The following is a 22,161-nucleotide window of genomic DNA, read 5'->3' as shown; positions in this document are numbered from 1 at the left end:
GAAATAAATGTCACCACTATTCTGGTCATTTTAGCTCATAGTTTAGTCGCTGACTATTTGTGTATTTTGTGTTTTGGTTTTTCTCTCCATCTTTCTAATATGCTGCTTTCAAACTCATGAGTGAACATCTGTTGTTCACTCATAAATGAATTTCCTTTAAAAATCCAATTTGCCATTCTTAATAAAATGTCTGGTAAACCACATTATTAAGAATAGAGCATTAAAAAAAAAGTTTAGGTCCAATTTGGTTGTAGAGAGTAAAAGTTTGTGAATGTTCAGTGGATCAAAAAGGGAAGTGAGCAAAGGCAAAAAAAAAAAAAGTAAATTCTGGTGTTTGAAAGCAAGTGTGTGTGTTCTGTTTTTTTTTAAAGTGGCTGGAAAGCATTAAAAACAAAACTCTGTGGTCTGACAAGATGAAAACTTAGTCAACTGTGCAAAAACACTGAAACAGTTTTCAAGTTCCTTCATCCAAAGTTTTAATAAAGAAACCTCAGATTAAAGTAACCCTTTCTAGAAATTAGTCCATTTGAAAGCATTTGACTAAATGCTGTCTGTAATTTTTATGTATGCTGTTGAACTAAGACGAATTTTTACACGCGAACAACGCAGGAAATAATCAAAAACTATGAAAGCCTCCGCAAACTTTGCAGCCCTAAAGTGCAATCCTTTCATGTTAAAATAGCTTTAAAAAAATTGTAGTGGCCTCAACAAAACTGTCCAAATGTAAATTTAGCTTTGTGTAATAATATTTAACAGGTGTGTACAGTGTGCAGTTACGGTACAGATTTGGTTGGAGACATTGATGCTAAGTGCAGACGACGTGTGAACCGGCCAGCAGTGCAGAAACAGGATGTGGCCAAGTCGCTTCAGAAGCTCTGCACAATGTTTAAGCTTTGCATACACTTGTAGAAGGCTCGAGTTATGCAGATGCAATATTTTTAAGAATTAAATAAGACACCAACTCGATCGCCGGTTCATACAGATTCAAGTTGCTCGGCTGGCACGTTTGTGCACAACATCAAGGCTGAATCGACGCTTGTTTCATGAACTCTGTTCTCCATTGTAGAGCTTCGTTGTTTGCCACAAAACCAGACTCAACAGGATGTACACCGTTCAATTTGAAAACCGTCAGTGAGTTTGCAAGTTTTTTTTATTTATTTATTTTTTTAATATATCTTCCATGTCCTAAAGCATTTAACTGCACCTGTTCTGTCAACTTGTACTGATACAAGTCTGCCTTGAAAGAGAAAAAAAAATCACAAAGACATGTTCCTCTTTCTATAAATATTTGTGCATTTTCATATCTGTGCCTTCCACCACACCTCGCTGCAAGTTTGCCTTTAATCTGTGCTTGCATTCCCTCCCCCAGCCTCCACCCACCTCAAACAGTTTCAGCTAAACTTTTTTTTTTTTTTCTCTCATGTCATGCATCACTCCCCGCAGCTCTTCTTCTCTCCCTCTCATCTGCATGCATGCAGTGACATTAGTCAAACACACCCTTACTGACATGTAAGCTAGTACCAGCCTCATCGCCAGTCTTCGGGTCTTTGGCGCCACAAACTTTTGGTCTATCTCTCCTGAGCGACTTTGGTGAGTTTTTTTCATAGCTTTCTGGTTTCTTTTTTTTTCTTTTATATCTTCTGAAGTCTGTTTTTTTTTTACATGCTGTTGATCTCAAGTGTTTAATTTATCAAATAGGTGTCACTGTACAACTTAAAGCATTTCTACTACAGCTACTAGTTCTTCTGCTACGGCTTATTTAGAGCGTCTTTTTTTATTATGGTTTTATTTATTACACAATGTCTCATTGTGATCATCTAAAGTTGAATGTTTTGTGCCACAGCAGACTGACTGAGGCTGCTCAATTATCACTTTGACAGGAAACCAGCAGCACTGAGAGCGATCTGCTCAGCTTCCTGTCTTTCAAGTCATTGCAGACGGCGCAAAGTGCAACAGAAATAGACGTCTTGAGTATGTACAATACTATTTGCTTTTTAATTGTTTGAAATGGGAAGCATAGCATTCGTCCTGTGCTGATATTGTTCACAAATAAACAGGCTGATAATGCGATGCGGCAAATTAGTTAAGTATAAAATGTGGTTTATTAAAGTGATTACATTCACAAACTGAATTCTAAACGATCCTTTGCTTTTGTAATTTTTTCTATTTTCTATAGGCTGTAGATGTAAACATACAGATGGATTGTCGGATGAGAAGCTCCAGGTTCCGTTGAAACTACCCGGGTTTTTTTTTTTGACTTCACACTTCAGCTGAGACTAAGGCACTTGAGATTTTTTCACACTCAACTGAAGGTTTATCGCAAAGGTAAAGTATCTTGAAAAATAACTTTTAGAGTCTGTTGTCAGACCTGCACACATCACATTGACAATCATCAGTTGAAGTTCAATATTTGAATTTCATTCTGTTTTAAAAACTATAATTATGTGCTACTTAGGAAATAGTTTGGAAACCACTGAATAAGTTCATCCGTTTCACATGAGAGCTAAATAAAAACCTGCAAATTTGACTTCATATACAGACCTGTGAAAATGTACGCGCCCCTCTCTGGACGTCTTCTGTTTTTGATTCATTGTCACACCTAAATGTCAGTGATTTTCAATTTTTATAATGAGTTACAACAGGACCGGCTAAGGTTGAAAAACTAGGGGGGAAAAGCAGCTCCTGATTTTACAAAACTCGTGTAAAACATATCTTTGCTGTTGAGCACATTTTCTTAAAAGGTAAAGACTGGGCAGTGCAAAGTGGAAGCTGGTTTCATCAAACCAAGCTGCAATGCAATTAATGATCCTCAGCTAACAAAATCTTTCATAAACAGTTTAATAACATGCATTGTGCCTTTATATTTTGGAAGGGAAAGTTTGGGAAAATGTTTTGAACCTTTAACATCATACTGGCAGTACATCTTTCTTATTATTTCATTTTTAATACATTAAGTTATCCCAGGGCAGCAAGCCAACTTAGACAACTTATATAATTTTCTTAACCTTCAAACCTCTTCATGTTTGCATTGGTAGGTTATTAACAGGGAAGCAAATAATTATTTACACTGAAAATGGAGGTAGGAGGCAGTGCGCCACCAGTGAACTTTCTATATGAAACACGTACTGGAATGAACTCAAAGTGTTTCCAGTGAGGTAAAAGAAAAAAAAAAAAGCAGCTTCTCTGCAAATAACCATCCGATACGAACATGTTAACAATGAAACGTTCATAAAACAATGCTTGCATAAACTTCAATATGACTTTTTGAGGCTGAAGTTGCTTTAAGGCGCCTGAAATCTGATTTGGTTTAGCCCAATATTGGACTAGCTTCAGCTTCTGGAGCCAACTAATCTACCTTCATTCAAAATTAGGACAGTACAGGAGCTTTCTACTGCAGCTGGGATCTTAACTGCCTAAAACTTTTTGACAGAACATGACTTGAAAAATGTCTGTCACAATCAGCAGACAATGTTCCCAATGATCCTGTCTGTTTCTTTGCTTCGTCATGAGACAGATATGTAGAATTTTTTATCATTAGCATTACAGCTGTCGCCATTATGCTCCACTTGACATGTGTGAGAAATTTCATCAGAAATTGCTTTGGGTTTATCTCTGGATACTGAAACAAAAAAGAAGGGAGTAAAGAATGGTAGAAAGATGGGGGAAAGGATGAGGGGAGAAAAGGGACAAGAGCAGAGGAGAGAATGAAGCACTGAAACAACACAAGTCAGCCCCCTGGTAGTCTGAATCTAGACCTGCAGAATGAGAAAAGCAAAACTAAACTGAGAGATCACAACATAATATGTTTTAAAAACAGGACTGCTACAGTTGACTTTGCTTTCTTCAGCTCCCACCTTAGATTTTATTTATTTCACTTTAATTCTTAAATTTATTTTTTATTTTTTGTCAAAACTAATCACTGGGACTATTACCAGCTACTTATTTTTTTTATTTGTTTATGTACTACAGTGGGTGCCACTGTTGAGGTCTCTCCTGATTTCAGCGGGGGACTGCATTTATATACAGCATATATAATTTTAATTAATTTATAATTGTGTACATATATCATTTTTGTATAATAGATATGTTGCGTATTTTACATCTACATGTTATGTACAGAAAAGCAGCACAGGTTACATGTAAAAAACTAACACTTATAGCATAAATTTAACGGTGTTAATGCACTTTGTAGCTTAACTAGAATATGGTTAATGTCCCAGCCACAAACTTTCTTTTAAAAATCATAAGGAAGTTTATGCAGCTTAAGTTTCATGGTTTTACTTATTCTAAATCTCCTTTCTCTCCTTGCCTCAGGAAAATGCTCGACCCTGTGGTGAGTCTTTCTCTCGTCCTGTTGGCCCTTGTTGTACTGCTGGTTTTCTTCTACAAGAAACTGAACAAGGAGGCAAATAACCAATACACAGTCCGGAACATAATATACAAGGAAGGTGGGGTCAGGGACCGGGTGAGGGCCGCAGCACTGGCTGTGGAAACACGTCTCGGCGTCCAGGTGTGGCCTCGCGAACACGACGAAGAGGAAGAGATGGAGGAAATTCAGGACGAGGAGGGAGCAGTGGATTCTGGAGACAGCCAGCACCAGAGTGACGGGAGCGGCACGGATGGAGAGGATGAACAAGAGGAGGATAGTGTGGACCACAGCGGTAGCACAAAGGAGAACGAAGGAGATGACTCAGATGTGGAGGGTTCAGAAGCAGGGGAGGAAGACAGGCTGATAGACAATAAACCAGAAGAGAATGAGGAGGTGGGGGGTAACAGTGAGGAAAAGCAGGAGTTAAAAGTAGAAGGTAAAGCAGAAGCAAGTGGTGGGACTGGATTGTTGATAGACCTAAAGCAGTTCTCTGGGAGTGCTATCTGGTCGGAGCAGAACGAAGATGAGAGTCAGGGTGGTGATGTGACTGCACTGTGAAAACGCGAGCAGAATTTATAAGGTGTAAAAATGGGCTATTTATAAAGAAAAAGATCACAATTTCAAGTAAGCCAGAGTGGAAGTCATACCATTTGAAAATAAAAATCAAATTTAGAAAACCGTGTCAGAACAGCTTCAGCCTCATAATGTTTTTTTTTTTTTTTTTTTTTTTTTTTTTTTTTATCTTCATGCCTTTAGTGTTGACACATCAGGGGAAAACACAATGGCTGAATGAAGCTGTTCTAAATATGCATTTAAATGGTTCTTGTAAAGTTTGTGTAAAGTTTCTCATTTTGGACTTTAAACTATTTTTTAGGAAACAAAAAGATATATGTCAAGCTTTTCAATGTAAACGGGTTCATAATATTTTTCAGCTGAGTAGTGATTAACTTTCTTTGACTATATATATTGTAAAAGAGCAACAACTACTCAAAAGGTGAATATTTCATAGTAAAATAAAGGCTTTTTGTTGCTGTATTAACACTTTGAAACAAGGTGCTAATATGCTCAACTGTCTGTGTCATATGCTCATGATGTACATGTTGCTACAAAACAAAATAAACTACAAATTTAAATGTTTTTATTTCATAATTGAATTCTTTTTAAATAAACTTTTCAAAATAATTAAAGCTTTTGGATTTTTCTTGACCAATTTTTAAAATATACACATTTTCATTCTACTGTAGTGTTCTTTTCATTTTAAAAGCTATATTATCTTTAAAAATGTCTTACTTTTTATTTCAGAATATTTCTATTTTTCTCCATTTGTTTTTGTAAATTCTTAATTTTAGAAAGGGTCTTTTTAAACATGTAAATTAATAATGCAATTTTGCAGGCCATTAAAAAAAAAAACTACCAGCAAATTTTGTGTTTATATTTAGTTATTTTCCCCCGATAGTATTCTCTGTCTCTGTCTTACATCATAAAAAAGATGTTAATAGCAAATCATTTTTCTAGTAGCGCTGGATGAAGACGGCACATACGTCATCATCGCTACCTTTATATTACAAAGTTGAAGGTGCGTCTTCCAATGGGGATGTAGCTCAGTGGTAGAGCGCATGCTTCGCATGTATGAGGTCCCGGGTTCAATCCCCGGCATCTCCACAACTAGGATTTTTTTCCTTTTCTTTCGGCTATTATCTCTTATAATATATAGTAAAATATGTCGCTACCATAGTATGACACGGACAAATTTGTTTTTGCGACATAAAAACTCTTATATATGACATCAGTTTCTGATTGGTCAGAGAGGCTCTTGCTAGATTCTGATTGGATACTGGGCGTTCTCTGAAGAGGGCGATATTTATTTTATAAGGAGCTACCTTATGGAACAGATTAGCTAATAAGAAAATCCTTAGTACAATTAAAACGACAGTATCAATTTAGCAAATGTTCTCAGTTCTCACACAATAATATTTGCAACAGTTCTGCAATTCCTCTTAACGGCGAAGACAATGGTCGTGGAAAATCAGGATGATCCACCGATACATAAACGTGCTTTTTCCACAATCACAGTCAGAATATACCTGTGGCTTATTTACATGGGCTGGTGCATTCAGTTTGCGTCTTCCTCTCTCACCCAAACTTGACTGTTCCAAAGAAATGATTTCAGCAGACGTCACTCATCTGCATAGGGAGTAAGATGCAACCATCCTGCGAGCAGGCTCCTCGGAACCTGAAAACCTCTGTGTCTCCTCCAGGGAAAAACACTGGGCCCGCCGATTGCTGCATACATCAGACTACAAACATGGAAGGTACACTTTGCACGGACTGTCATTCCGCGATGTGCGCTTATATCCGCATCCAGAGGACGCATTTAGGTTGCAAGATGGATGCAAAGCCGCCTTGCACAAGGATGCACGTAGAGGCGGCTGCAGGGCGTCTTTAAATACCCCCACCGCTGCCAACACCTCTCGCGGTTCATTGTCGGCTCTTAATGCCCAGCTGTTATTGTGTTTATTTGTGTTTTGTGTCTGCAGGAGTAGGATGTTACTAGCATCCGCCGTGGTGGTATGGGAATGGCTGAACGAGCACGGACGCTGGCGGCCGTACAGCCCGGCTGTATGTCACCACATCGAGGCGGTCATCCGGAGCGACCCGCGGTGTGGTAGCGTGGTCCTCGGCCAAGTGGACTCTCGCCTCTCGCCCTACATCATCGATTTACATTCCATGCACCAATTCCGACAAGACACAGGTGAGAGTCAGAGCAGAGCGACTTTGGGTGGAACAGTGACATGGACGCGAAAGGCCTTTTCTTATTTCTTCCCTTTGTAACGCTCTTGTTTGGATTCCCTGGGAAAATTGTCTTGCATGGATTTGTCCTCTGATGATTTGACGCCTTGTTTGGTTTGTTTCCATATGATTTGCATAACCTTACGCGTAAACAGCATTTTAATTCCGCACATTGCTTTTTTATTTAGTAGTTTCTTTAAAATACTCAGTATTTACATATGGGGCCCATGTGAGAACGAAATTGACTAAAGAATGGGCCTCAAATGAGATTACATAACACCCTCGTGTTAATTTCAAACATTTAGCGTTTGCCCTCTGAAAAGTTAACGTATTTAATTTTTCATATGCAAGTCGAACTTAATTTATGCATGTTTATGACACGCAGCCAGATATATTTCAAGGGTTTAACTCCATTAATTAGAATGATTAGAAAAACGTTAAACAAAAACAGATTTTTGATAAAGAAATATTCTTCTGTAGCCATTCTTCTTCAAATTCACTGTAATGCAGACCGCTACAAGAGACCTCTCCTGCCAACATGCATCACCGTCTACAATTACTCTTTGAAGAATTTGAGTCTGAGATGTGCTGATTTAAAGGGCCCATGCAAACAAAACCTAAAAGAATCTAATGTTGAAGGTAAAAGCAACAGTAACGAGAGAAATAATGTGTCAGATATTTATTTATTATCGACTTCAAAATCTGAAGTTTACAAACAGAATCAAGGAAGAAAAGTCGTGATGAGGTTGTCATGGCTTTGGACACGTCTGATAGGAAAACTGACCCATTTGAGTTAAGTGGAGGAAGGCCTGTGGATGTATTTGGTCTAAAATGAGCAGTGTCATTGTCCACAGTGAAACGTATTCTGTGCCAACATGGACTGAAAGGCCACACGGTGAGAAGGAAGACATTACTTGAAAAGAAACATAGAAAAGCCAGACTGCAGTTTGCAAATCCACACATACAAAGACAGAGTAAAAGATTCATGTATTGCTGATTGTATCAGATTTCTTCGATGATTATCCTAATTTCGGATCATGAAACTGTTTAGGATCACGTGCGTCACCTTGTGATAGGAACAGAGCAAGAACACAGGCTCACAGACACGTATGACGGAACTGTTTTGTATATTCAAACATTTCTACCTCACCAGCTCATCCATCTGTAACAAATCAAGGCCTTCCAGCAAGTCACAATCCAGAACACTCAGCGTTGTTACCAGGGGCAACACGTTTGCCCAGATTCACAGCAAGTAAATAAAATCGTTGTTGATTTTTGTCAGGGCTACACTCACCTTGTTCAGTGCAAATAGCAGTGCAGTAAATTGTGTCTACCTCCTGTCATACAACACCAGGCTGTTTGTTTAGTAGTCAGGAGAGATAACATCACTGCATGGACTCTTTTCAAGTGAGAATGTGTGGAGTAGCTATGAGCTGTCTGCATGTTACCCTTAGTTTGAGTAAATTGGGAGGCATTCTCATAAAGAAGAGAAAATAATAGCTGCTTTGGACAACTTTTTCAGCATTTTATAAAAAAAAAAAAATCAATACTCAGAGGGATTTGTGGTATTTTATCACATTTCTCTTGTTGAATCTATCAATATACAAATAAGAGGAATTTGAGAAAGTTCAGGTATTTACAACCAAGTGAACACATAATCCCCACAGAAAATTTATTGAATATCTAAGAGGAAGTTGCGTCATTCAGGGCCAATGAAATGCCTTTTATGGATTTTCTCCTAATTGTAAAATGTTTAACCTTCAAATAATATTTTGCTTTTTGTTTGTTTTCCAAATGTCCACATATTGATCAATGTGTGTTCAATATTTGTTCCTTGAACACATCGAACTTTATGAGGTGACGATCAGCTACAAAGACTGTATCTTGTGTGAAAATACAAAGTCAAATAAAATTTTTTTATCAAAATACCTTCAGAAAACTATTGATCAAGACCGAAACTTTAAAAACATTCAAAGAACGTTTGGCTCCTTAGAAAGAAAGGCTGAAGGTACAAAGCTGTGAAATCTGTTAAATGACAATAGTCACTGTAATATTAAGGTGTAAAATATTGCCTTGTTGCAATATTTGGTAGAATAAATATTGCAGGCACCATGGAATTAAGTTATCTTTAAAAATATGTGTAGCCAGATGGACTTTTCACTTTCCATTCTGTCTTCACTAGATATAGTTCTTAGCTCAGGTAGAGTTTTGTTGACATTCAGAAGATGGAAAAGAAAGAGAATAGTGAGGAAAAAAGGGTGATAACAATCAACTTCACCAATATTCAACCATAATATATATGGTGCAACACAGGTAGGGTTCATCCAACCGTGACAAGAAGTAATAAATTATCTTCCTGACAGATACAGATCTGCTATCTGTGGTGTGATTCTTGCTTCAGGTACCCTTCGACCTGTTCGACGTAGCTTCTACGATCCCACCACAGCACCAGGCCAAGGCTGGTTGTGGGAGTGGGAGAACGACGCTGGCAGTTGGACAGCATACGACACAGAGGTGGGCATCGCCATCCAGGCAGCTCGTGATCGTCAGCAGCCCTGGCTGGACCTGGCGCCGCTGGGGTTTTGCTACCTGATTGACTTTGAAAGCATGACCCAAATCAATGGGCAGACGCAGCGCTGCCGACGGATCCAGAGACGCGCCGATCTGGCATACCCACTGGTGTCTGGACCCTTACCCAGATCCCACCACGCATGGGGACCCGCGTCTATGCCCGGCTATGGAGGACTGCTCGGCGTTGACGTTTCCGGTGTAGGCATGGGGATGAGGATGAGCAGCGGTGGGATTGGGAATGGGAGCGCTTACCCAAGCGGGGCACTCCCCGCTTCGGCAATCACTTCTTTGGGACAACCCTGCGCCTGTCAGCAGTGTATGTTGGTGCTAAGTCTCAAAGCAGGAACAATGTCGACTGCCCACACTCTGGGCCGAAGACCACTGCAGACTAAGCCACCCAGTCCCAAATTAAACAGCTACCCCATCCCAGGAAGCTCTTATTCTCTGACTCTGCCCCGGCCCCCATCGCTGTCGTCAAGATCTCTCTCTCCTCACAGGACTTCTGGTTTTGGGGCGACTGGTGGTTACAATGTAACTGGTATGGGAGTTCCAGGAGGGATGGGGGTTATTGGTGCTGGTGGCATCGGCAGTAACACCTTCGGGTTTGGAAGTAGCTTCACACACTCGCTTTCCCTGCTCGGACCAGCTACTGCTGCCCTCTCCATCTCCTCAACTCGTCCCCCACCTCCTCCTCTCCCACCACCTCCTCCGCCACCTCCTCCGCCCTCTACAGCTCCCATGTCGGCCTCCATCCCTCCGCCTCAAACCTCAGCCTCCTCCACCCTCTCCGTCTCCTTTTCGGCCCCCGCGCAGCAAAACCCAGCCCCGGCTCTCATCTCAACAGCTGCCTCCACCTGCACGCCGTCGCCTTCTGCCCGTGTTCTCGGTCCAGTGTCTTCATCTGGTGCTGCTGCCTGCGCGGCCCCCTTGCCGCCGCGGTCCAGCCTCGCCGGTCTGAGTCGTCCTGCCCTACAGCGCATCGCCATGGCTCAGTCGCGAGCACTTATTGCCTCCGGGTGAGTAGGAAAAACGTGCAATGTAGCGAGGTTGTGCTATGTATGTAACTTATTGTTAGATGGATTGCTTTACGTGTTTTGGTATGTTTTCATGCACAATTTGGTTCTTCATGAACAAAATATTTGAGCCTGACTCCCACAAGGCCAATTTGGTTTCCTTTTGCAGCTGTGTTTCCTAAAAACATTGCAACATACTTTTAACTGAGAATTTTATACAGTTTAAGTATATTAAATGTGATTTCATTTTTGATCAAAATGCAATTTTGTTTATAGAAACACGCTGCTAGGAGTGAGTCTAGACTGCAGAAGTGTTTTTGGTAAATTAGCGAATCGTGTCTAGCATGGGCTAGCTATCAGCATCAAGGTATGTCGAGGTGTTGCCATGTCGCAGTTTTACAAATGGCAACATTTTCCACTTTGCTGTTCCTAGGATTTAATGTTGTTTTAAAAGATGCCAGATAAAGTGCTGTAGTGACCAACATTTTATCAGACACTGTTGCTTAAAGCAGCACAAGCTTCGCCCCTGTTACTGTTACTGCACCCTGCCAGTCAGCTGGCCTTAAACAAGGCTGCTGTACTTTTGTCCTTGCTCAAAACAAAGACAATTTCAGCAGAAAATCAGATATTTACATTCTGGGGTTTATAAGACACATAACCTTTTTGTCACTGTCTTTTATCAACTCACACTAAACATTTTCTGTTTTAAATCAGCAAGAATTACCTAAATTATTTCTATTTGGTAAATGTCAGGGGAGTAAGAAAGAAAGAGAGAGAGAGAGAGAGAAATAATTTTTGTTCACATGCACCAAGATTACTACGCCTTTAAATAATTTGGGAATACCCATGGCTACTGAAGTTTCTGATAGATTAATTTGCAACATTTGAGTGAACTGTAGGAATTACAATGTAATATAAGGCAATGCCTCAAACACTCTGCTTCCTTATTGGACATCATGAAAGCATCCTGTAGTAAATGACTGTTTATATCTTTAACATATGGTTTCTTTCTTTTTCTTTCTTTATACATATATGGTTTCAGCTGCATACAGTATGTTCTCTGTTTAGATGGTACAGTTTTAATCTATGCTCAAGAAAACTGCTTTGGGAGAAGATCCAGGTCGTGAAATGATTTGTTCAGGAAATTGAAAATGCGAGTTATGGATTCTCAAACTATTTACCCTCATCGCTTCTGTATCACTGAATCCCATTTAAGACATAAACAAACTCACTGGGATGTTCTTTTATAAAACTCATGAACTGTGAAGTTTCACAAGTTCCAAAAGTATTCAAGGTTTTTTTTTTTTAAAGTAAGCGATGCTGATTTAAAAGTAGATGTTTTGTTTCCTGTGAAATGAGTTGCTCATAACAAGAAAAAAACTGTTTCTCAACTTTCCTGATAAAATTATCGTATCGCAGCCGTATGTAAGCAGAAGATGTGCATTTTAAAAGAATGCCTATGAATTATGATCACAGCACAAACAGACTGTATGTAAAAGTATAGTCTGTACCCTAGGAATAAAATTAGGCATTAAATTCGTATTCACAAAGCAGAATTCTGTTGACGGTGTTTTATCAGGTTAGTTGTCTGTGTATTAAAATTGAGGGAGCTCAGAGAAACAGCAGGTCATGTAAGGAATTACAATTAAAGGAATTCCCTGTTAATTAGTCCTTTATACACAGCGTCTTGCATCGGTGCTCACTGGGATTTGTGAGCGTTTAATCTTTGAGACAAAGTTCAGCAGGCTTGTTCATATCCAGGCGAAAACAATGATGGCCATTCATGTTGAAGGAGCCGAGTTCGCACAAGTGGTTTGCTCTCGTTTGCAATGCAAATGTTCAAGTAATGAAACCGCTCAAAAAAAAAATGCTTGAATAGAACCAAAGATAACAAAAAGGTTAAACACTAAATATAAAACCAGCATACAGTAAGGTTTGCAAGTAGATACGCATATTTTGGAAAATTTGCCTAAAAGTTTATTTTTATTTTTTATCAGAATTGTCTGGCCATCTCATGGGTCTCCCAGGATCAACATTTTTTGTGTGCCTAATATTTCTGTACAGCATAAGTTTTTAGCCAAATACAACAAAGAGTGATTTAGGTTTGTCTTGATGTTTTTGTTTGAGTTGTATTTATTTCAATGTACCCTGGGCTTGGCTTGGCTGTGGGTCAAGGATTGTTAACTCCACTTTCCCTGTCATTTTACGCCAGTAAACAAAAAGGTTTTGTACCCATGGACTTGATTTATGTACAAAAACTCAACACTGCTAAAGTTCTGAATCTACTCCCAGTCAGTGTGCAAAGGGCATTCCCACAGTCCAGTATTATTGATTATTGTTTGTCTGCTTCATCCCTTGACAACAGTTCACTGTTACGTAACAGTAAAGTGGATTTGTGAAGAAAGCTGCACCGAGCAACAGACATAAATCCATAGAAAAACAGTGTGTTCAATTAAGTTGTTTTCTGAATGGACGTGGTTCTGCAGTTCATGTAGAAAGTAAACAATGACAAACAGTGTTCTGACCGTCTGTTTCCGCCTATTTGAAAAAAAAAAGTTGTTTTTCTGGATTTTATGCTGTATTCCATTGTCTAAGTGTCACCCATTCACCAGCCTATCCACCCATCGTCTGTGATGTTTCTAACTATCATATTTAAAGCCTGACCACTGTAGAAATATTGGTCATAAATTCACAGTAAACTTCTGTGTGTCAAACAAAAAAAAAAAGAAAAAAAAAAGAAAAAAGGAATTTAAAACTTTGAAAATTTGAGTTGGGAACAGATGTCATTTTAAAAAAATAGGATGTATGATTTATTGTCCCAAACTTCCTTTTTCGCAGCGCGACTGTTAAAAAGGAATAACCCGACGTCTTTGTAATAAGGTGATTTTCGGGTGTAAAGTGAATGACACCGCTATTGCCAAGTGCCAAAGCCAGGGGGCGCTGGTTAGTCGTCTCACTTTAGCTACTGTTTTAAATCAGTTTCCCTGTTTAAGGCTCCTGCTGCTTGGGTTGTTCATGTTGACATTTCTGTTACCTCCATGTAATCTGATTTCAAATATAACCAAATGTTGTCTTCCACTAGAACATATTTATAAATAATGTACAGCTGCAAAATTAAACGAAAATGGAGGGCAGCGAATAAATTATTCAATTTCATTCGGCATTATTCAGATCCATGTTTTCTGCTCGTGGGTTTTTGAGAAGAAGTTGCCTCAGCTGCAATCATAAATGAGACACTACCTCATGCAGAGAATCATTCCCATGTGACCAAATCCAACTGTGGCCCGGCACAGTGACCCGACTTTCACGAAGCCTGGCATTACCCAAAACAGCCCTGATGACACACCACTTTCACAGCCACAGAGCGGCTTAATACACACACACACACACACACACACACACACAAAACATGGGGATTAATATTTTTTTACCTCAGATAATCTGTGAATTTTATGTCGGGCTCACTGTGTGGTGACCTGCGACTGTAATCGTCGCAGGTGAGAGTGTCCGCCTTCGCAGCAGATGGCCGAACCTGCTGCTGCGGTAAAACCTGGTGGCACGTCACAGATAAAGGGCGATCCCGTCACTCCAGTATTCAGCACTCACTGTTTCTATTTCTCTATTTGTAGAACCTGAGGTGGATGGAGAGGCTTAACTCTTTAAATCCATAGTTTGTGTCATTTCTAAGCCTTAGTTGTTTCCAGGATGGCAATACGGATCGTTGGAACATATTTAAGTTTATTCTTTAGTAATAGTCCAACCCTCTCAATATTCTCATTGTTTTAATATGATTAAATCAAGAGATTAACTTAAACACAAAATTCAAAGTAACATTCTCTTGTGGTGGAGCTGGTTTTGAAATGAAAAGGGACTCGTTGACCAAAATGCGCATAAATACACCGCCTTACAGAAATATTCGTACCCCTGGATCTTTTTGCACTTTTTGCTACTTTACAACCATAAATGAGCTTTACTAAGATTTGATTTCTAGAGTAGACTGGAAATATGGTGTCAACAAATCCAAATATACGTAAAAACTCAGAAATGTCCATAAGACAAACTAAAATAAAGTGTATGTGCAGATTTCCTTTTTGGACCGAGGAGCACACCCTTCCTCCTTAGGCGTGAATCTTACGAAGTGAGATTCACGCCTAAGGGTCACAGGCCTCAAATATAGAAATGTAACACCGATGACGAAGCGAAACAAAATTATTTTAGTTATGTCTCTATTTCACAGCTGGTTTTCTGTTGACTTGGAACACAATGAAACATAGCTTTCAAGTTCCATTGTATTTTGCTTTATAGTCAATAGAAAAAATAAATAAATACATAGTAATTGTTTTGCAAATGCAGTGGACTTGTGAAAATTGACGTTTTTCCAGCGTAAACCTTCAATGGGAATTTAGCGTCGTCTGCATTCGAGGTTGTTTTTACGTGGCTTCTTATCTCGTCAATTCTGGGCTGCAAACATACGGAAATTGAACAGTTTGTGAAAGATTGTCGAAATTAAAAACAATACACACATATTTTAGGCGTACCGCAGTGGATGCTCACTGTCGACCTGATGTAAGGAGATTCTGAACCAAAAATACTATCTTCTCCTTCCTCAAGAAATTGATTGCACATCAGTTATCAAAATCATGTGTTATCTTTTAAAGGAGGGCATAATGTGCAGCGCTTGGGAGCAGTGAGGTTGTTTTTTTTATTGTTGTTGTTGTTTTACATGCTAAACTCACTCCACAAATCACATTTTGATTTCACAGCACTATGGAGCGCAGCTCCTCTAATCTATTATGTCTGTGGTTGCCCTTGCTTGCATTGCTTGGAGTTAACTCGAGCAAAATGAAAAATGACCTTGATTCAATTTACAAGATTGGTGAATTCGGATTGGATGCATTGTAAAGGGTAGCGGTTTAAAACGAACTCCGTTTCAAATGTGGTTTGGTGGAGACAGTACTGCAGTGAAATGAAACAGATGGTCTGTAAGTGAATCGTTTAAGTCTGGGGGGAGGGGGGGATGAGGGGTCTCCAGCGTCACAGGTTATCACAGTGACGAAAGCTGCACCTGTTGCACACACTTTTGCTCTCTCGCTACGCCGTGTCTGACGTTCGTCCATCGTTTGTCCCCCATTGGTTGTTCTGCTCCTGCTGCCAGAGTTTATCCCCTTCAGTTTGAGGTATGAGCTTTGCATCTGTAAAAAGCATCTGCTGCCAAATACGGCAGCTTGTGCGTTTGTCATCATCCACTGCTGCAGATGGAGGCTGCCCTAATGCTACAAGATTAGCTCAGGATCAAGGCAAACGTGACTAGGTGACATGCTTTTCCACCTCTTTTTATCCTCCTTTCCTTTCTCCTATTTTCTCGCCTCTTCTCTTAATGTTCCGATCACATCACTCACATCTTCCCGCCTGACACCAAAATGTGCTTTTTGGGTAACGTAAGGAAGGGGCACAAACTGAAGAAGTCAATAGACGCGTTGTTGGTAAACAGCATTCAGTGACAGTGTGTAATCAGATTGACCTATATTGGAACTGGACAGCACAGGGAGTTTTTTTTTTGTTTTTTTTCTTCCCCCAAATCAATGTTACATCAGTTAATTGGATGAAGCCATATTTTTTTCCTCCAAGTATACTTCCAGTCAAGGAACAAGGATCTCAAACACACTAGTTTAGGAATAATTTTATTCTTTTCGGACTCAGATCCGTTTGGACCTGCTTGGAAACCAGTTCTGTGAAATTTGAAATCATCAGTTTTAAAATTAGCTCTTGTATTTCTGATGTGAGGAATGATAAAACATCCAGGAGTTATGCCAGAAGCATGTTAATGGTTACGTAAAGTGTAGGCTTGAGTGAAACATGTTGTACAGTACATATATATATATATATATATATATATATATATATATATATATATATATATATATATATATATATATATATATATATAACTTTGATTATGTATGGAAAGTTTACCTTCCAATACCAGGTTTAAAAGTCATTCCTGTTTTATGCTTTATGATCAATTCTCTTTGGAAAAACTCAAATCAATCAATAAAAACAATCAAAAACATAACAGTTTGACTTCCATACCTATGATTACTTTATGCACACAAATTAAGACAGACAGTTTTTAAACATTTCTAACGTTCAAAATGTATATTTTCCTCCAGCAGACGTTTGTTTTTGACAGATTGCATAAAAATTATAGAGGACAGCTGACACTTAAAGAAAAAGCTACATAAATTGAGGCAAATAGTACTCATTTTATGATTACAGTCTAATATCTATGAGCCCCAGAAATATTTCACATTCAGTCTTCATTTATAGCGGTGGAATATGTCTACATCTGTGTCGATTTTGACGTTGAATGCTGCTGCTTGAGCTTCTACCTGCCAGCCGTTTGGCCGCCTGGCAGAGTGACGTGATAATTCACAGGTAATCCCCTCCCGCTGCCAATCGCTGGCCTCTAAACGGAGTTCAATCAACAGATGGGAACAGGTGGCTTAGCCCTTTAAAAGCAGGGGGGAGAAGTAAGACAGCAGCACACAAGCGGAGGAAGAGTGCAACAGAGACAGAGGTGGTTCACGTACCGCGTTAAGGAAAGAAAAACAGTCCCACCAGTGGACGTTTGTTGCTGGAACATCTCGACTCTTTGGTGCATTGAAGCTAGGACGATGACTGTTATTAAACATGGCAGACCGTAAGTACACGCCTCGGACGGGACAGCTGGTGTTCCTCGCAGACTGTGTGAGACACATTGCAGATTTGCGCGGATTTTTCACCTCGTATTGAGCAGACGCAGTGAAAGAGATGCTTATGTGGACTTATCATGCTTATGATGTAAATTAAACACAAATCAAAGGTAGGAGATTCAGATTTTTTTGTTTTTACTTAAAAGTTTGTCTCGCTGTGATTGGCAAATGTTTAATCTGATGATTAATGTCGCTCAGTACAAGATTTGTTTTTGGTTTTTATTAAATAATGGTTCATATATTAAGCCATTTTCAGTAACATCTCAATCAGCCAAGGGTTTGATCAGACTGTTAAGCCCTTAACAGTTTGAAGTGGTAAATCTGGATGAGTTATAGGACAGTATGTCGAGTCCTAACACGCAGCATCTGCTCCTGCCTCCACATGACTCGGCAACAAGCCTCTTAACCTGGTGACACGTATTGAACCGGAAGCGAGCATATGCTGCAGTCAGCTGCAGCTCTACCTGTTTACATGTGACTCATCAGAATCTGACGGCTCGGCCTTGTGCTGAGCTGACCCGGCCAGTCGGTCATGTGGCTTCCTTCTGTGGCAGCTGTGTGTCTGCGGATTAACAGGAGTTTGTGCTTTTCTCGTGTTTCAGAGTGCCAACAGTTCCAGTAAAGAACCTGAATGGATCCAGCCCTGTGCATCCTGCCCTGGCAGGTAAAAATAAACAAACAGCCTCATCAAAAAACATTAAACTGCTTTGATTAAAAAAAAAAAAAAAAAAAAAAACCTGTAGTAGTGGGATAATTATGAAGTGGATGGGAAAGTGGAAAGTTATTCTTAATAGAAACCTATATGAAGTTCCATATACAGTTATGTTTGCTGATTGCCACAAAACACAGAGGGGACAAAGCAAATATACGGAAGGAGCTACGATCAGACGCAATGGAATGGGTTCGCTCAAAATATATTTACGTATTAAAGTGGCCTAGTCAAAGTCCAGATGTAAAGCCAAATTATAATAGGAGGTAAGCTGTGAAATTTGCTGTATTCGGTTGAATCTGTCTGGGAGAGACAGTCTTTAGATGTGCAGAGCTGGAACGTACACCAAAACTATATTGACTCAAGGGAATTAATTACACAAATATGTCACAGTTATTGGAGTTTTAATGGTAAATATATGTAATTTTCCATCCATTTCACAACTATGAACTACTTCTGACAAATAAGACGTACAGATGATAAAAGGTCGAAGGTGCATCGCTACTTTCGCAAGGTACTGCATTTCGAAGGCAGGATAAATGTAACCTCGTTTCACTGGCTGTTCGCAGGTATTACGGGCATCCTGATGAGTGCTGCGGGACTTCCTGTCTGCCTCACACGCCCTCCTAAGCTGGTACTCCACCCCCCACCTGTCAGCAAGAGCGACATCAAACCTGTCCCTGGCTTGAGCCAGAGCTGCCGCAAAACCACAAAGAAGCAAGCCCGAAAAGGTGGGCCTCTCAGCTTGTGCTGCGGTGTTTGTTTTTGACTTGTTTTTGACTGACAAAACCTATAATAAGCTTCGTCTATCTTTGTTGTTTTTTTCTCACAGGCAAAACACCAGAGGAAGTGGTGAAGCGTTACCTTCAGAAAGTCCGAAATCCTCCAGAGGAGGTGAGTTTGCCTTGTGTTAAACATGTATTTTTGGTTTGTTCTGACTTCGTGTACTTTAATTGTTTAAAAGGTAATAGAAGTTTGCCACAATTGGAGTAATTTTTAAGTCGGTGACATGTTGAGTTGTTTTTAGGATTACCCTGAGATTAGCTCTATATATCTTCTAATTAACGTCCCGTCCCTTGCAAAGATAAGCATCCCTGATGCAGTCAGTACCATGTTTCATAGAGAGGATGATATATTTTGGGGGATTCCTCTCTGACATGTCTGGTGTATCCCCTACGCCAAGCATGTGCAAACTGTAAACAGAGAGCAGAGTCCACCTTTTCATTGAATACCCTGGAAAAGTTTTTACTGCAAATAATTCCTTTAAGAAGTACAACAAGTAGTAAGTTCACCTGGGCGTAACGTGACCTCAATGTCAGTACAGCTGTGCGTTGAGAGCCTCAGAGGTTTTACCAAACTCACAGCATAATCAGGGAATACAGTTATGAATTCATAAAAGACATTGAAATCTGTGATTGTAGAGTCACAAAATATCAAAATGTCTCCAGAAATAATGAAATGGACAAAGATGGATGGATTCCTAATACAAACTTGACTCATCTTTCCTCGTCAGGACTGCACCATCTGCATGGAGGCCCTGGCAGGACCTTCGGGCTACAAGGGCCCCGGCGTGGGTGGCATCTCCCGGGCCGAGTCAGTGGGCCGTCTGGCACAGTGTGGTCACCAGTATCACCTCCAGTGTCTTGTTGCCATGTACAACAACGGCAACAAGGACGGCAGCCTGCAGTGCCCCACTTGCAAGACCATCTACGGGGTCAAGACGGGCAACCAGCCCCCAGGCAAAATGGAGTACCACGTCATCCCCCACTCGCTGCCGGGACATCCCGACTGCAAAACCATCCGCATAATCTACAACATCCCGCCTGGCATTCAGGTGAGAGTCGGGACATACTTGAAAAGCAGAAATGTAAGCAGAAGAGGGGATTTTAGTGCTTATTACTTTGGGGATGTTGTGTACTTCAGGGCCCTGAGCACCCAAATCCAGGAAAGCCGTTCACAGCGCGTGGTTTCCCCAGACACTGTTATCTCCCCGACAGTGAGAAGGGTCGCAAGGTAAATAAACATGTCCTCTTCCTTATGACTTTACCAGCACAGTAATTACCCAGTGAGCAAGTTTCACTTTTAATTTCCTCGCTCAGGTTCTCAGACTCCTCCTGGTAGCGTGGGACCGCAGGCTCATCTTCTCCGTAGGCACGTCCAGCACAACCGGCGAGTCCGACACGGTGATCTGGAACGAGGTGCACCACAAGACCGAATTCGGCTCCAACCTCACGGGCCACGGGTACCCCGACCCAGGCCACCTGGACAACGTGCTGGAGGAGCTGAGGGCTCAGGGCATCACCGAGGAGGAGTGCCTAACCAGAGACTGAGCCGACAGACGTTTGGAGCACAAACGGCCTGACATAATGAGACTGATGACGGAGTTCTCTGAGCTATTTTCTGACAAAGGGAACAGATTGATTGTGAATTAACAGCTGTTCAAAGAAACTTTGCAGGAATAGTTTCAGCTTCTGACGACGGAGGCAGATTTCTTTTGCTGTTCTGATGCTGAAAACGCGACAAGGCTGCAAGGCTTATACAAGTCCGCGGTAGTTTAAAAATGATCTGTCATTTCTTACTGAGAGACTTCGTAAGAGAGAGGCATGATGAGAATGTAACTGAGGTTATTTTATTCTTTTTTTTTTGTAATTTTTGACATGTTTACCACTGTTGCTGCTTTGCTGGACTCAGAGAGGAATTTAAATGAAGGTAAATGTTGTTGTTTTTTTCTTTTATGTTTTTTCAGTCTTAGTCAACAAAGCAAAACATTTTAACTTGAGTTAAATCAAATGTTTAACGGGATATCTGAGCATGGATATTTGCTGACCTCTAGTGGCACTTTTTCAGAACTGCATTCCTTTTTTTGGTCTGATTTATAAATGTATTCTTGTATATTACAAATACTTGATATATGATGTTGGCTACACTCATTCTTGTTTTTATATTTTATGTACCATTTTATTTTATACGTTGTTTCACTGTTTTATTGGCTCAGGCCGACAGTGTGCTGGTGTACACAAGACTTACTTTCTTCATGAACCTCAATTTTCAGGATTTTGTATTTGATAAGCTCACAAGTGAACATTCCCTAATTATTTGTTCCTCAACGTAGGTGTGCTTTTAAAAGCATTCTGTGTTTTATTGTTCAGGACTAAAAGACGAAAGCCGTGATTCATTCATAGTCCCACGAGGAGGAGCAAATTCACCAAAAAGCTAGGATTGAAATTTTAGAACCCTCTGCCTGCCATCAGATTTGCACAGAGCTACTTAGCAGCAGAAGAAAACAAGGTCGTTTGCATCTCATGGGTTTTTGTGTGTCTAAGACACAAAAAAGACACCAGCCTTTAGTCACACTACAGAATGTGGTCAATGTTGTTTATTTTATTTTTTGTCACGTTCGCTTTTTAATCATAAGAAGGTGCAAAACGACTATCATGATGCGGATTCGGTTTTGGCCAAAGTCAGTTTGCATTAAGTGGACTGTTTTACTGTGAGGTATGTTGGAGGTGCGTTGGGTTATACTGATGTGGGTCAACATTTATACTTTATGATACTTTATGTAAGTATGTGTTTTACGTGCAGATTTGAATTAAACTGTTTTCTAAGAGAGCAAACTGAAGTCTGACGTGGTTTATCTTCATTTTTGTCCAAATGTGAGTATGCTTGAGGAGATTAATTGTAAACACTTCCAGTATGGAAGTACTAGATATTTATGGAAGAAAGTGGATTTTGTATGTAACCCATATCTTTGATTTTTCACCCAACCCTTTGCTTTGGTTCTTCACCCTGCTAGTTAACCTTGTGATGACCCATTTTGAATTTTGGGGCAAAGGTTTACAGATTTCCATTTAAAATGTCATGGCACTATAACAAGATTCCATTGGTCTTTGGGAGAGCAATGGCATGATGATAGACCCTCCATTGTGCCTAACCGTGGCGATTAGGTCTTTTTTACAT

The 22,161-nt window shown here is 40.1% G+C and overlaps 2 protein-coding genes and 1 non-coding gene across 6 annotated transcripts; all 3 read left to right on the top strand.

Moving 5' to 3' along the window:
- The first annotated feature begins 918 nt into the window (after positions 1–918).
- LOC148154073 (uncharacterized) lies at positions 919–5,556 on the top strand. 4 transcript variants are annotated; one of them, XM_088015525.1, is made up of 5 exons: positions 919–1,131; positions 1,444–1,590; positions 1,881–1,971; positions 2,177–2,325; positions 4,315–5,556. In XM_088015525.1, exon 5 carries the CDS (start codon positions 4,319–4,321, stop codon positions 4,925–4,927), a length of 609 nt encoding a protein of 202 aa, XP_087871651.1. In that variant the 5' UTR covers positions 919–1,131; positions 1,444–1,590; positions 1,881–1,971; positions 2,177–2,325; positions 4,315–4,318; the 3' UTR covers positions 4,928–5,556. The 4 variants fall into 4 exon arrangements, with proteins under 4 accessions (XP_087871651.1, XP_087871654.1, XP_087871653.1 ...); XM_088015528.1 differs by having other exon boundaries at positions 1,847–1,971; XM_088015527.1 differs by having other exon boundaries at positions 1,844–1,971.
- An 82-nt stretch (positions 5,557–5,638) lies between these two features.
- On the top strand, positions 5,639–21,818 carry dtx4a (deltex 4, E3 ubiquitin ligase a). The gene is made up of 9 exons (XM_015009409.2): positions 5,639–6,681; positions 6,907–7,121; positions 9,561–10,746; positions 18,098–18,159; positions 18,774–18,935; positions 19,037–19,098; positions 19,718–20,038; positions 20,128–20,217; positions 20,304–21,818. Exons 2-9 carry the CDS (start codon positions 6,914–6,916, stop codon positions 20,532–20,534), a joined length of 2,322 nt encoding a protein of 773 aa, XP_014864895.2. The 5' UTR covers positions 5,639–6,681; positions 6,907–6,913; the 3' UTR covers positions 20,535–21,818.
- trnaa-cgc (transfer RNA alanine (anticodon CGC)) lies at positions 5,960–6,031 on the top strand. Its single transcript has one exon. It is a non-coding gene; the product is annotated as a tRNA-Ala (tRNA).
- Positions 21,819–22,161: the final 343 nt, after the last annotated feature.

The sequence above is a fragment of the Poecilia mexicana genome, unplaced genomic scaffold, assembly GCF_051168715.1.
Source record: "Poecilia mexicana isolate PSO_F unplaced genomic scaffold, ASM5116871v1 scaffold_18, whole genome shotgun sequence".
Lineage (NCBI taxonomy): Eukaryota > Metazoa > Chordata > Actinopteri > Cyprinodontiformes > Poeciliidae > Poecilia > Poecilia mexicana.
The sequence above is the reverse complement of the archived record's forward strand: the minus strand, read 5'-3'. Positions and strand labels throughout refer to the sequence as shown.